The sequence below is a fragment of the Drosophila virilis genome, chromosome X (assembly GCF_030788295.1).
Source record: "Drosophila virilis strain 15010-1051.87 chromosome X, Dvir_AGI_RSII-ME, whole genome shotgun sequence".
Taxonomy (NCBI): Eukaryota; Metazoa; Arthropoda; class Insecta; order Diptera; family Drosophilidae; genus Drosophila; species Drosophila virilis.
In genome coordinates, this window is record NC_091543.1 from 11,362,943 (window position 1) to 11,375,636 (window position 12,694).

General features: G+C 39.8%; 5 protein-coding genes across 5 annotated transcripts; 4 read left to right on the plus strand and 1 right to left on the minus strand.

Moving 5' to 3' along the window:
* Window positions 1-1,316: 1,316 nt before the first annotated feature.
* On the plus strand, window positions 1,317-2,910 carry LOC6633678 (NTF2-related export protein). The gene is made up of 4 exons (XM_002057247.4): window positions 1,317-1,538; window positions 2,026-2,294; window positions 2,345-2,431; window positions 2,506-2,910. The coding sequence occupies exons 2-4, from the start codon at window positions 2,277-2,279 to the stop codon at window positions 2,815-2,817; spliced, it is 417 nt and encodes a 138-aa protein (XP_002057283.2). The 5' UTR covers window positions 1,317-1,538; window positions 2,026-2,276; the 3' UTR covers window positions 2,818-2,910.
* A 169-nt stretch (window positions 2,911-3,079) lies between these two features.
* On the plus strand, window positions 3,080-3,882 carry LOC6633679 (NTF2-related export protein). The gene is made up of 3 exons (XM_002057248.4): window positions 3,080-3,184; window positions 3,248-3,334; window positions 3,404-3,882. Exons 1-3 carry the CDS (start codon window positions 3,176-3,178, stop codon window positions 3,713-3,715), a joined length of 408 nt encoding a protein of 135 aa, XP_002057284.1. The 5' UTR covers window positions 3,080-3,175; the 3' UTR covers window positions 3,716-3,882.
* A 77-nt stretch (window positions 3,883-3,959) lies between these two features.
* Window positions 3,960-5,940, plus strand: LOC6633680 (uncharacterized). The gene has a single exon (XM_002057249.4). The coding sequence runs from the start codon at window positions 4,434-4,436 to the stop codon at window positions 5,148-5,150; it is 717 nt and encodes a 238-aa protein (XP_002057285.1). The 5' UTR covers window positions 3,960-4,433; the 3' UTR covers window positions 5,151-5,940.
* LOC6633681 (protein lin-52 homolog) lies at window positions 5,884-6,791 on the minus strand. The gene is made up of 4 exons (XM_002057250.4): window positions 6,636-6,791; window positions 6,472-6,579; window positions 6,304-6,408; window positions 5,884-6,244 (listed from the first exon to the last, which is right to left on the minus strand). The coding sequence occupies exons 1-4, from the start codon at window positions 6,673-6,675 to the stop codon at window positions 6,081-6,083; spliced, it is 417 nt and encodes a 138-aa protein (XP_002057286.2). The 5' UTR covers window positions 6,676-6,791; the 3' UTR covers window positions 5,884-6,080.
* A 511-nt stretch (window positions 6,792-7,302) lies between these two features.
* LOC6633682 (N-acylneuraminate-9-phosphatase) lies at window positions 7,303-11,055 on the plus strand. Its single transcript, XM_002057251.4, has 3 exons — window positions 7,303-7,761; window positions 9,545-10,030; window positions 10,369-11,055. The coding sequence occupies exons 1-3, from the start codon at window positions 7,606-7,608 to the stop codon at window positions 10,783-10,785; spliced, it is 1,059 nt and encodes a 352-aa protein (XP_002057287.1). The 5' UTR covers window positions 7,303-7,605; the 3' UTR covers window positions 10,786-11,055.
* Window positions 11,056-12,694: the final 1,639 nt, after the last annotated feature.

The following is a 12,694-nucleotide window of genomic DNA, read 5'->3' on the forward strand; positions in this document are numbered from 1 at the left end:
TTTTTTTAAAAATCGAGGTCGGTGCGAAAATCGAAACTTTTTCGATGATTTTTTTTTTATATCTCGCCCAAAAAATGTCCGATTTTTTAATTTTACACCTTTTTGAATTTGTACGGATGCCTACTATAAATTGTCAGTCAAACATTTTAAATATCGATGGGCTAAAAAAAGTTGTTGACCAAAAACCCATTCGTTTGTAAAGTCAACCTGTTTTGATGATTTTTTGTAATATCTCTGCCAAAAAATTGCCGATTTTGGAATTGTATACCATTTTATGCTCGTAAGGATCAGTTCTAACGATTGGCATCAAAAATATGAATATCTAAATTTTGACCAAAATTGACCAAATGGCAAGTGGTTACATCGTTTTTTCCCAAAATCGGGGTCGGCTCGAAAATTAAAACTTTTTCGATGATTTATTGCTTAATATCTCGGGTAATAGCTCCGCGCTGAGATATGACGTTCCAAAACGACATAATATCTCGGATAATAGCTCCGCTGGAGATATGACGTTTCGAAACGACATAATATCTCGGATAATAGCTCCGCGCGGAGATATGACCTTCCAAAACGACATAATATCTCGGGTATTAGCTCCGCGCGGAGATATGACCTTCCAAATCATCACGATTTCTATCAAAATCGAAGTCGGTGCGAAAATCGAAACTTTTTCGATGATTTTTTTTTTATATCTCGGGTAAATAATGTCTGATATTATATATTATACCTTTTTGAATTTGTACGGATCCCTACTATATTTTTGTCAGTCAAACATTTTAAATATCGATGGGCTCAAAAAAGTTGTTGACCAAAAACCGTTTCGTTTGTAAAGTCAACCTAATTTAATGATTTTTTGTATTATCTGAACCAAAAAATTGGCGATTTTGGAATTGTACATATTGTACATATACGATGTGTGTATGGATGTGTGTGGCATGCATGTATTTTTGTACGTGTATGTATGTGTATGAATGTATGTATGCATGCATGCATGCATGCATGCATGCATGTGTGTGTTTGTAAGTATGTTTCTGCATGCGTACGTATATGTATATGTACTTATTAATATGTGTACGTATGTATGTATTATGCAGAGTATGTGTATGTATGTATGTAAGTGCCTACGCATATACATGTGTGTGTATATATATATAAGCAACCTTCTATGTATGAATTATGTATGAATGCTTGTACGAATATGTGCATGTGTGTTAAGCCCTACTCAGCGATTCTCATGAATTCAAGTGGGTCTCATAGACTTCACTTCAAGCAGTGGTGGCAGGAGGAGGTTTAACTAAGGAGGGGCGGCAGCTTGAGCAATAGAGATATCGCCGTTAACTATAGAGGCAGCGGCTTCGATTAATCGCTATTCGCCTTAACGCGCGCTCATTATCAACGCCATTTTGTTTTTCTCAAAGTAACAGTGACAGCTAACGCATTTAGTCGCAGGAGTTGTACGAAGCAAGTTCTCATCGCGGGTTCAATAAACCATTAAAAATTTGTTCTGTGGATTTTACAAGGACTGCATTGAGATTTTCGTAAGTTATGAATCATATCAATTTTAGGCAGATATCAAAGTATGCACAAAACTTAAAACCTTTTTTAAGAGTTCTATTTAAGGTTGTCCCTGTATTTTATTTTTTTTATATTTTCATAAAAATGTTACTTTTGGATGCGATGTACGTATGCCAAAGGCTAGTTGCAAAAATTACCTTTGAACAACTTTGTTTATATTTCTTTTACCAAATAGGTTTCCATTTGGAAGGTGCAAAAGTCAACTTGAGTTTTAGTGAAATGTAACGAATTTGTTGAAATGTGCTTTCGTCTTACTTTTTAGACGCCGAAAACTTATCATAATACTTATCATAATATACAAAACGTCAGTTTTATCAGCCAAATAGTAATTTGTAAGGCGCCATGTTTATCTGATGTGGTTAACAGCAATATATCGATTAATGTAAACTCGATAGATCGCTATTCGCCTTGATGCGCGCCTAAATAATTTATCGAAATCTTTTTTCTCAGCCTGACGGCAAGGGCCCAAGCTGCTGTGCACTGCGTGCGGAAACTAAAATACCTTGAAAATTTTGTCAAAAGCAACAAAAACTGTTGTGCCAGATTTGAAAGACAGACGCATAAATGCAGGCAACGCGCTAACAGTAAACCCTGAAGAGTTATCGGTAGAACGGTTCTTTAGCAGCTCTAATTGAATACTTTGCCATTTGCCTGCACGGGTATTTCAAACTTTCCTGTGGATACGTAAAATCAACCTTTAAATGAACGGAATGAACAGAGTAAGGTGCTAAATTTAAAGTAAGTACTTTTAATACATGAACTTTATTAGGATCTAAGGGCAAAAATAGAAGCATGCAATCGCACAGCCGAAGAATTTACGCGTCTATACTACGCCTCCTTGGACAATCGGCGCCATGTACGTATGCCCAGTCGGCAATTCTTGTAAAAAAAAAAAAAAAACAAATGTATAAGTTTTTCGCGGACTTTTAGCAAATGGGTCGCTTGTATATAGAGAGTGCTAAGCTAACCTGGAATGGCAACGGAGCACTGGGCCGTGAGCCTATTGAAAAACAGTTCTTAGATTTGCCGCCGTCGCGTCATCAGCTGACAACGCTGGATTCTCAGCCCATCCTTGACCCGGCTGTGGGCGATCAGATCACGTATATGGTCCTGGGCAGCGGAACGGTCAAATATGCTGAGCATCCGACGTGCATTTTCCAGCAATCCTTTGTCATAACCGCTGAGAATGATAAATGGAAAATCGCTTCGGATTGTTATCGCCTGCAGGAGCCAATAATTTAAACGATTTATCGATTCGAAAATGTTATCATAAAAAAAAACTGAAATAATTCTATTATAAAAGCTATGGCAACCGCGAACATGTACTGATATTTAGTAAATTCTCTTGACTTGTTTTTTAGTAACTATTATTAGGAATTAGGAGATTATATATCTCAACAGCTCGTATTAAATAGCATCTTATAATTGCTTATTTGATGAGTGTATTTGCACTTTAAAATTGTGAATTGAATTGGCGCACCAATTTGAATTCGGAGCGCAGCCAACTTCAAGTGTCAGCTGTTATTTTTCTCGATACGTGCAATTGCAACCCTTCTCACTTGGTGGTTGGGCCATTTCGAATGGCCAAGAAATAAACGCGATGAACAACGTGAGTTTTGAATTAATTTCAATTATAATTGAAATATTTTATGTCTGTCTTATCTTTAATTAGGAGCTCAAGGCCAAAGTGGAAGCCTGCTGTCGCACGGCCGAAGACTTTACGCGTCTATACTACGCCTCTTTGGACAATCGACGCCATGTACGTATGCCCAGCCGGCAATTGCAACAATTGTTTCATTTGTCATTTTCGGTTTTTTTTTTTTTTTAGCAAATGGGTCGTTTGTATATAGACACGGCCAACTTTAGCTGGAACGGCAATGGAGCGCAGGGACGGGAGACAATCGAAAGGTATTTCTTGGAGTTGCCGTCGTCGCGTCATCAGCTGACCACACTGGACTCGCAGCCCATCCTTGACCCGGCTGTGGGTGGCCAGACGACGTATATCATCTTGGCCAGCGGAACGGTTAAATATGCCGAACAGCAGATGCGCACCTTTCAGCAATCCTTTGTCATAACCGCTGAGAATGATAAATGGAAAATCGCCTCGGATTGTTATCGACTGCAGGAGCCCATAAATTAGTGTCTACTTTAGCTAGTTATAAATAATATCAAGCAAAACAGAACAAGTTTATTGAATTATGTTCTTTAAGCTATTTTGCTCATACAACAATAATTAAGTGTATTTACGTAAAGTAACAAAAACTCAAGGATAAGACCAAACGATATAAAAACAAACAAACAAACTTATTTATAAACCTGTATGTTGCTATGCCATCACACATATACATACATATAATACGTGTGCCTATATGCCATATGCAGCAGGCTTAACGGTAAAGGAGGCGCAACAGCCGGAGACGTAGATGTCGTTTAGCCGAGATGCGTTCGCGTTCGCCTTCGCCTGTCGTCCGTTGGTCCTGTCTGACTGCTGTTCGGCCGCCATCGGCTATTTCTGGCCACGGCCACGCACTCGCGTCACAACAATCGTCCAGTCAGCACGTGCAGCAAGGAGCGCTGCTGCTCTCGACTTGTCCTCGGTTTTTGCATTTACAATTTGCATTGGCCCAAGCAATCAATTGAAACATAGTAAAATCATATACACAAAAACGCATCGGTTAAAAGTTAACTAATTAATTGAGAGGCGTGCAATTGCAACAAGTTGGGTGCCAGACAGCACGGCCCACCCACAGCCGCTGGCCCAGCGACTGACCTTGGCCTAGTTGGCCCCGCGCACAGCAACAGCCACAGTCACAGCCACTTAAGGGTTAATTGCATTTGCCTGCCTGCAGCTGCAGCACATGGTTGAGGAGGTTGGCTGCTTGAGACAAACTGGCGGCATCGGCATTCTCGCTGGCATGCCCACTCCGAGCACTTCGTCTGCAACTGGCAGCACAGCTGCCGTCGCTGCCGGTGTCTCCGGTCCAAATACCGCAACTGGGACCAACCATCATCAGCACCAGCAGCAGCATCAGCACCAGCAGCAGCAGCAGTTCCATCATCATCATCATCAGCATCAGTTGGCCAGCAATATGAGCATGCTGAATGTGAAGAGCGGCGCTGGCGGTCGCTATTTGTGGACAGATCGAGAGCTGCTCATGCATCTGCAGAATTATACGCCGCTCATACTGCTCATCGATTTTGTGGAGAAGACGCGCACCAAGCGCTTCTATGAGAGCTCCGAACGCTACGAGATACTCATGCTGGTGTTCATTATGCGCAAGGGTGCGCCATTTTGTGAGAATAAACGCTTTCCGGCCGAATATTGGGTGAATCTGTCCGTTGGCCCCGTTGCCGAGGCCTTTGATCGTCTCCAGGCGGCCATCGATATACCCGATCCCCAGCTGCCCATACACATGAGCGTCACGGATTTGACCACATGGAAGGAGATGTTCGATTCCGCGATGATTGATATACGCCGCTTTGCTTACCACACCGATCCCATGCAGCTGGCCGATGTGGGTGTCTACAATCGCATCACGTTCGAGCAGCGCTTTGCCATGCAGTGGCAGGAGTAAATCTTGAAACCTTGAAGCTGTGGGACTGTTCTGTGGGTCTGGCGCACGGTTGCCAAAATTGTATGCGAATATAACAAAAATAGTGTACGCATTTTTTCTCTATTTCTTTTTATTTATTTGATTGTATTTATTGCTTTTTGAGGTTATGTTTTCTTTTTTTTAAGGTTAGGTTCGATTTTTAGCTTATTTATTAGATTAATAAGACATGAAGCTATGAAACATATTGCACATTTAAGTAAAATAATCGCATTTATGCGTTTTTCGTAAGGCAACCGTGAATAGGTGTACTCCGATTCAAATTCAAATCATATATATATGTATGTCTATGCATGAGTATTAGTATGTGTACATGTATTAGTGAGTGTTTGTTGCAAAAAAAAAAAAAAAAAAAAAAAATGTCCATGTGCTGTAAATGTGAGTTTGAAGTTTAGACACATCTTGATGATGATACATATATATATATATATATAGATACTACATGGTACCTGCACCTAGAGTTCACACCATACGCACACACACACACTCTCACACACAACTGAGTTAGTTGTTGGGTTATGCATAGAGGAATTTATATACTGTGCCTTGCCTCACTCTCTTCTTCTCGCAGATCTCTTCACCATGATCCATGTCGAGCTCAACCCGAGCATCTGGTACCACATCCTAACCTCAAATCGATTTCCTTTTGTTTACATTTAGACTATACAGAAGATATATATATATATATACGCATGTGTATGCCATATTGATGCTTTATTGGAAAATAAATGTTATTTATTGTTGACTAGCATAACAGCATAGCTCACGAACATAATTTGTTATAATTGTGGTATCGATAGCCACACGCCAACATATATCTATGTGAATATGTCTTATATAAATACAACTAAAAATAATTAATGCGAAATAAGAAGTCGCAGTTGGTCCACACAATTAATTGCGCATAGCTTTCGCCCGAGTTAAGCGATCGCGATCAAAGATGCCCAACAATTTGCCGCGCGTCATTTCCTTGGACTCACGCAGGCCGAGTTTATATATTTGGTCATGCATCTCTTTAATTTTCTCGACCAGCTGTTCCGGCGGCAGGCGTGCAAACTCTGTAATGGTTTCAATATATTGTTAAAGGTCTTTCAAACTGGCTGACAGCTATACTAACGATTGATGGAGGCCATATTATTGCTGGACAATATCTGTGCCGAGTCAGCGGTTGGTGTGTGTATGGGTGTTTCGCTCATGGTGAGGAACTCCTCCATGCCGGGAACTAAATAGCGTTGTAATTAGTTGTATATATAATGTGTATTTTGTGTGAATGTGTGATACTTACAGCGTTCTGGCCACTGCACAGGCGATTCACGCAATGTTTCGAGCGAAATTAAATCTTCCACTTTGGCGCTTTCTTTGGCGTCGCCGCTCTTCTTCGGGGTGATTTCAGCTTTAATATATTACATAAATCAGCAGTCTTTAAAATAACTGAGTTATATAGCCCACCTGACGATAACATTTCGATATCGGTTTCCAATTTACTCATTACTAAAATTGTCTGTCAGTATTTTCAAATATTTCTTACAATCAATTGCACAAATTGGTAAACAAAATTAGTCGACAATAACATGCTAGCGTTGCCACTTTTACATAAAAAATTATATCTGCTCTATTGCGATATATCGATAACGAAAAAAACACATTACTGCGCACAGTTGTTAGCTGCAGTGCTGCAAAATGAAATTATAAAAATTAATAATAAATTTTATTTACTCAAAACATTGTTTTGCAGCTAAAGCTTCGAAGTTTTTGCTATAAATATTATCTAGCCAATGATCCTTTGCTTTATTGTAGTTATACATATACTATATGTACATGTGCTCTTCTCCGCGAGTATCGCGTGCTCGCTCTGGCCCATTGGCGCGCGACCTGACCTCTCTCGCTACTCAACTTACAGTGCCTGTGTAAAAGCTGTGTAACTCTAACAAATTCTTAATATAAATTTATAAAAAGCAATATTAACAGCAAAAGTCCGAGATAATAAATAAATAAAAAAAAAAAACCAGCTACGCACTCAAAACGTTTGGTATAATAAATTATAAAACCAGCTGTTGCGGCTTAAACCTAAATTGCTGTCCGTTTACTTACGCGCCTGACTATGGAATCGTGCGTGCGTGCACTTTCTTTCAGTCATTGCTTCGCTCTTACTTTGGTTACATTTACCTGTTCCCTTATTTAACTTTAGTACAACGTTTGTTTTCAATTTAGTTGCTGTTAAACTAACGAAACGTGTGCAACTACCTCGCAAAGACAATTTCTATTTACTATAAGTGGCGCCAAAATTTTAATTAGAATTAATAAATATATGCAATATTTTTGAATAACGCTCTTATGATATATGTGCTGCCACCCCCTGGTCCCATAGAATCCCCCCATAAGCATCGAGTGCTCCAACAACAGTGCGTGGCAATAACTCATGGCCGCTAGCAAACTTTCAACAGCAACGTTAACAACGAGCCTCAAGCACACAACACCATTCGATGGCATTTGTGCGAAAATCTCAGCGTTCTATTTTGACTTAGATAACACGCTTATCCCAACGCGGGCCGGTGACTCCAAAGCCATACGCAAGGTAAGTTAATTTCGCGGGTGAAAGTTCGCGCGGTCTGTGTGTCTGTGCCTGTCATACAAACACTCCAAAAATACACACACACACACACACATAGTATTTACAAAAATTTTCCACTGCAGCCGCTCGTTACGTACATTTGTGTTGTGTGCATGTGTTAGTGAGCGCGTAGGCAAATAGCACGCGCGCGTTTCTTACTGTGTGTGTGTGTATATAGATATATGTATATGTTTGTGTGTGCGTGCGTGTGCATGCACGTTTGATCAATGCATGTCGTCTTTCTCTGACTAGAGGTCAAAGTCATAAGAGACCAAAAATAAATGCCTGCACATCTATGATGCTCGAATGACACTTGTTTGTTTGACATTTACCGTTAAACGAAGATCAGTGAAATTGCCTGCAAATTGGAAAATTCAATTTGCTTGTTTTTTTTTTATTTATTTTTTTGGTGCGCAGTTTACTTTTATTTAAAGATGCTTGGCTTTTGAGCGGAAGCTTCAGCTAAGGAGTTATAAATATTTAAGCCCGTTTCGTCATGCAGGAAGCAGCTGTATTAATACATACATAAATGATTAATGGCTGGACGCGCCTTATTTGCGTTTTAAACAAACAAATGTGTTCTATGTGCATAAATTGTATTCGATGAATAATTTATTTCTTTATCATCAGTTGTTGTCTGCGAAATTTTCGCTTTAAACAAGTCTGGAAAATTGTTTACATACATATTGGCAATACCAATTGATAACGGGACTTACATACATACATACATATGCTCCTCTAAATACATACATATGTCTAGCGACACGTTAAAGGAAGAAATTATCTAAATTCAAATGCCTTGGATGATTATAATTTTATTATTTATCTGAGTTCAAGTAGTTTCCTACAATAATCATTATTTCAAGTCTCATACGTGACGCTGATCAAAAGCAACTTCTTTGCAAATTGCAATGATTTATTGATATGTTGAATCTTGATTTAGATTAATAAGTCGCATTAAAGCATCACACGTAATCCTGGCAGCCCTTACACTATGGCCGTCTCGTTCTAGCTTATGCAATTGCCCTATGTGAGCGCAACGCGGGCAAAATATTAGTTAGATACGCAGCTAACAGGTGTCATAAGCGCATGACTGTATCGTCACTTTCGCAAGTCCCGTTTATGACTAATAACCGTTATATGTATGTGCATACATACATACATATGTATGTATGTGGCTTATTTCGCAATTGAATTATGCACTTGCGCAATTGTCTGTGACAGGCAGAAGGAAACCTTTTCCGACCCCCTCTAAATATACATACATATGTAGTATGTATAAATAAATATTCGTGATTAAATCAACGAGCAGGGTCTATCAGTTTGCCCTTCTATATGAATGCCGCTTCTTGCATATTTGAAATATATTTCCTTGTAAGCCCCACACAGAACAAGACTATTGTGTTGCCGTTATATTCTTCAATTTTCTCAATATCGATTTTGAGACACGATTTTTACATCATACAGAGTGTATAAACAGATCAAAACCTGGGGGAAAACTCATTTTCAAAAAGAAAACCTGGCGATTCGGTGTATAGAACCTTTTTTTTTATTTGTTTTTATATAATTGCGCTGAAAATTGAATAAGGATCGGACAATAAACACCGATGCAATATGGTTTAAGAGATGTATGGACACGCGACAGGCTTAGGGTAACTGCCAGTCGGGCACTGCCGACGACGTGTTTATATTAAGAACATTGTGCAACTCTCATTTGATTTTGATTGAAAATTTCTGCCTGTGACAGCTTGCCGACGTGCTGGAAACGCAGTATAGCTTTACCAAAGACGATGCCAACCTGGCCACACAGAACTTTTTAAAGTCGTTTCGTCGCTGTCCGGACAACTCGCAGACATCGCTGGACTCGTGGCGGACGCATCTGTGGCGCGAGTCACTGCAGCAGAAGCACAAGCATCTTGCCGAGCAGATCTATCCGCAGTGGCTAAAGCTGCGCTACCGTTATTTGGCCGTGCCGCCGGACTATGTGCAGCTATTGCAGCGTATGCGACGCGCCGGCTATGCTTTGGCGCTCATCACAAACGGCCCGTCGAACGCACAGTGGGAGAAGGTCGCCAAATTGCATGTGCGCGGCTATTTTGATTGTGTGCTCGTCTCCTCGGATCTGCCCTGGGAGAAGCCGCATCGGGAGATATTCTATGCGGCGTGCAATTTTCTACGCGTCAAACCGCACGAGTGCGCCATGATTGGCGATAAACTCGAGACGGATATCAAGGTGAGTGTGCCGATAAGATAATAAATCACACACGGACCCACATTCTGGCTTCACACACACACATTCCTTTGAGAGACGCGTTTCTGAATAACTTCGGTGCTTGTAGTCCGATCTTCATAAAATATATCAGGGCATTTGACATCCAAATTGTGAGCCCAAAACAAAATTATTATTTCGATATCGACATTTATCGATTTCATGGATATTTATCGATTCATTAAAGGAAACTCGATCTAGCATATATGCTTGAAAAGTTCGTGATCAAATTAAAGGATTTGCTATTACTTGAATCAGATTTTGTTTGAGTCGTTCACTGATTGGGCTTGCTTTGCTTACAGGGCGGACACCTCGCCCAGCTGGGTCTGACGTTCTGGATGCCGCTGAACAGCAGCAGCAGCGCCTCACAGTGCCTGGACGATGTCGAATACAAGCCGCATATAAAGCTCAACAATCTGCTCGAGCTATACAAATATTTTCCGCGCCTGAATGTCACTGCGCCGGCTCCGCCCAGCACAACGAATCGCCGGAGCAGCCATATGCCCATCACCTTAAGCGGCGGCGGCAACGTCAGCAGCAGCGGCAGCGGCACCAGCGTCAGCAGCACTGAGACTGAGCGAGCGGCTGCAGTGCGTCAGCAGCAGAACTATGCGGAGGATGCCTATCAGCGCCAGTGGGCGTATAGGCGTGGCGGCTCACTGCCGGCCATGGATTGCTCCAATAGCGAGACGGAGAACAGCTGCGATAGTTTTATTTAGGCAATCCAGCTGACCACTTTTGGATTTGTTCAGAATCGACTCCAAAGGGGCCACGCCCAGCAAGACGTGTGCCATTTGTTAAACAAGATGGAAGCGAAAGATGAGGAGTAGCAAGCGAATGGAATGTGCAAGAAAAGCAAACGAAATAATGATGTACCTTCAGTTTACAAAACCCAAACACACGCACACACAAACAAACAAACAAACAAACGCACCCTGGAAGGAATCACCCACCCACAGACACACACACACCCACACACACACACACACCCATACACTCACACACACATACCACTAAGCTTAACATACGCAGGAATCTAAAGTTCAAAAAAACAAATTGGAATTGAAGCAGCAGTAATATTTAAAGCCTGGCTGAATCTCGCAAATCTGCCATAAAAATATATATATATATAATATAGTATATTTTTAAGCACAAATACAGCAAACACGCCCACATAGCTATATATATATATAGATATATATTTATAATAATGTATTATATATATATATATGTGTGTATGTATATAGCTCGTGTATTTTTCTAAATGAAAAACCAAACCAAGAAAAACAAACAAAAGTTATGCAAATACTATTATATATGAGCATATACATATGTATAAGCCTAGGCTATGCTATTAATAGGGTGTATATATATATACATGTACGTATAGATATATGCTGCACAATTTGTAGCCCGATTAGAGAATAGCATCAACAAACATCAACGACAATGCAAATTTAAATGCAGCTAAAACTCAACAACAACAACTTCATGTGAGGAAACAAAAATTGTTAACTATTGTTGTAGGAATTTAGAAAATATACCCGATTATTGTATATGATTATATATGTATATATACATATGCACGCTGTACAAATATGTATATGAATATATATAGCTGTATATAACTATATTATGTGTGCATTTTGCATGCATAATATGTTGTTATTGCTCATGTTTTTGTTTATAATTTTTATAGTTTTATGAAATCATATTTTTTTTTTGTTTAATTTTCCTTAAATATATGTGTGTGTGTGCCTGCGAGCGTGTGTGTGTGTGTGTGTGTATTAGGGTGCTTGGAAGAACTGAGCTATAAATTAGCTAGCAATGCCTACTTCCATGCCGACGCCCCTCCAAACGACTCCTGCTCCTGCAATCCCAGGGACATCATCCTTGTGCACGTGTGTGTGTGTGTGTGTGTGTGTGTGTGTGTGCGTGCGTGTGTGTGTCGAACTGCACTGTTATATATTATATACATACGTCAATAAATGATAAAGTCCACATAATGTTTACTATAATGGGTTGCCAGAAATTGGGGGCTCGACCCACGAACATGCACTAGCTAGAAAGAGCGCGTACGTGTACGGCCATCTCTTTCTAGCATGTTCATGATATGGCATTTATGTTTGCCTCAAGAACTTAGCTCTGGAGTTAGACGGCTACTATAATGTCTGGGCAAATCCTTAGGATCTTTTAAGCTTACACCCATATTATAAGAACAAGTGAATATAGTCTCTATGAAGTTTTATCTAGACAATCAAAATATATGATTTTAGAAAACATAACAAGATATACTTTCTAAAAGCAAGAGCTTCAATTAACCATATTATGACTATTCTGCAAAACGGTTCTTTAAGTTGTATCAAAGATTGAATAGAATAGAAAAATATAATTGACTGAAATTTTGATATACGATTTAGCTATATTATATAGTAGTCAGATTTTGCTTGTGAAGAGAGAAGTTTTTCAAAATATTTAAAAGTAACCACGCAGAAGGCAAAATATGTAAATCGATTATCCAACATAGACCAATTCCCGCAGAGTAAATAATCTATTATATAACTTCCATAGGTATTATTGGCTTGGATAGATCGAAAATTACATTATGGGACTTTTTGCCTTTTCCAT

Excerpts from the sequence above, each read along its gene's own strand:
- LOC6633678 (XM_002057247.4), top strand. Across the intron at positions 2,432-2,505 it reads CCTTGGACAATCGGCGCCAT|CAAATGGGTCGCTTGTATAT; the intron begins GTACGTATGCCC and ends GCGGACTTTTAG.
- LOC6633679 (XM_002057248.4), top strand. Across the intron at positions 3,335-3,403 it reads CTTTGGACAATCGACGCCAT|CAAATGGGTCGTTTGTATAT; the intron begins GTACGTATGCCC and ends TTTTTTTTTTAG.
- LOC6633680 (XM_002057249.4), top strand. The coding sequence starts at position 4,434 with ATGGTTGAGGAGGTTGGCTGCTTGAGACAAACTGGCGGCATCGGCATT.
- LOC6633681 (XM_002057250.4), bottom strand. The coding sequence starts at position 6,675 with ATGAGTAAATTGGAAACCGATATCGAAATGTTATCGTCAG. Across the intron at positions 6,580-6,635 it reads TATCGAAATGTTATCGTCAG|CTGAAATCACCCCGAAGAAG; the intron begins GTGGGCTATATA and ends AATATATTAAAG. Across the intron at positions 6,245-6,303 it reads TAATATGGCCTCCATCAATC|AGTTTGCACGCCTGCCGCCG; the intron begins GTTAGTATAGCT and ends AAACCATTACAG.
- LOC6633682 (XM_002057251.4), top strand. The coding sequence starts at position 7,606 with ATGGCCGCTAGCAAACTTTCAACAGCAACGTTAACAACGAGCCTCAAG. Across the intron at positions 7,762-9,544 it reads ACTCCAAAGCCATACGCAAG|CTTGCCGACGTGCTGGAAAC; the intron begins GTAAGTTAATTT and ends TGCCTGTGACAG. Across the intron at positions 10,031-10,368 it reads AACTCGAGACGGATATCAAG|GGCGGACACCTCGCCCAGCT; the intron begins GTGAGTGTGCCG and ends CTTTGCTTACAG.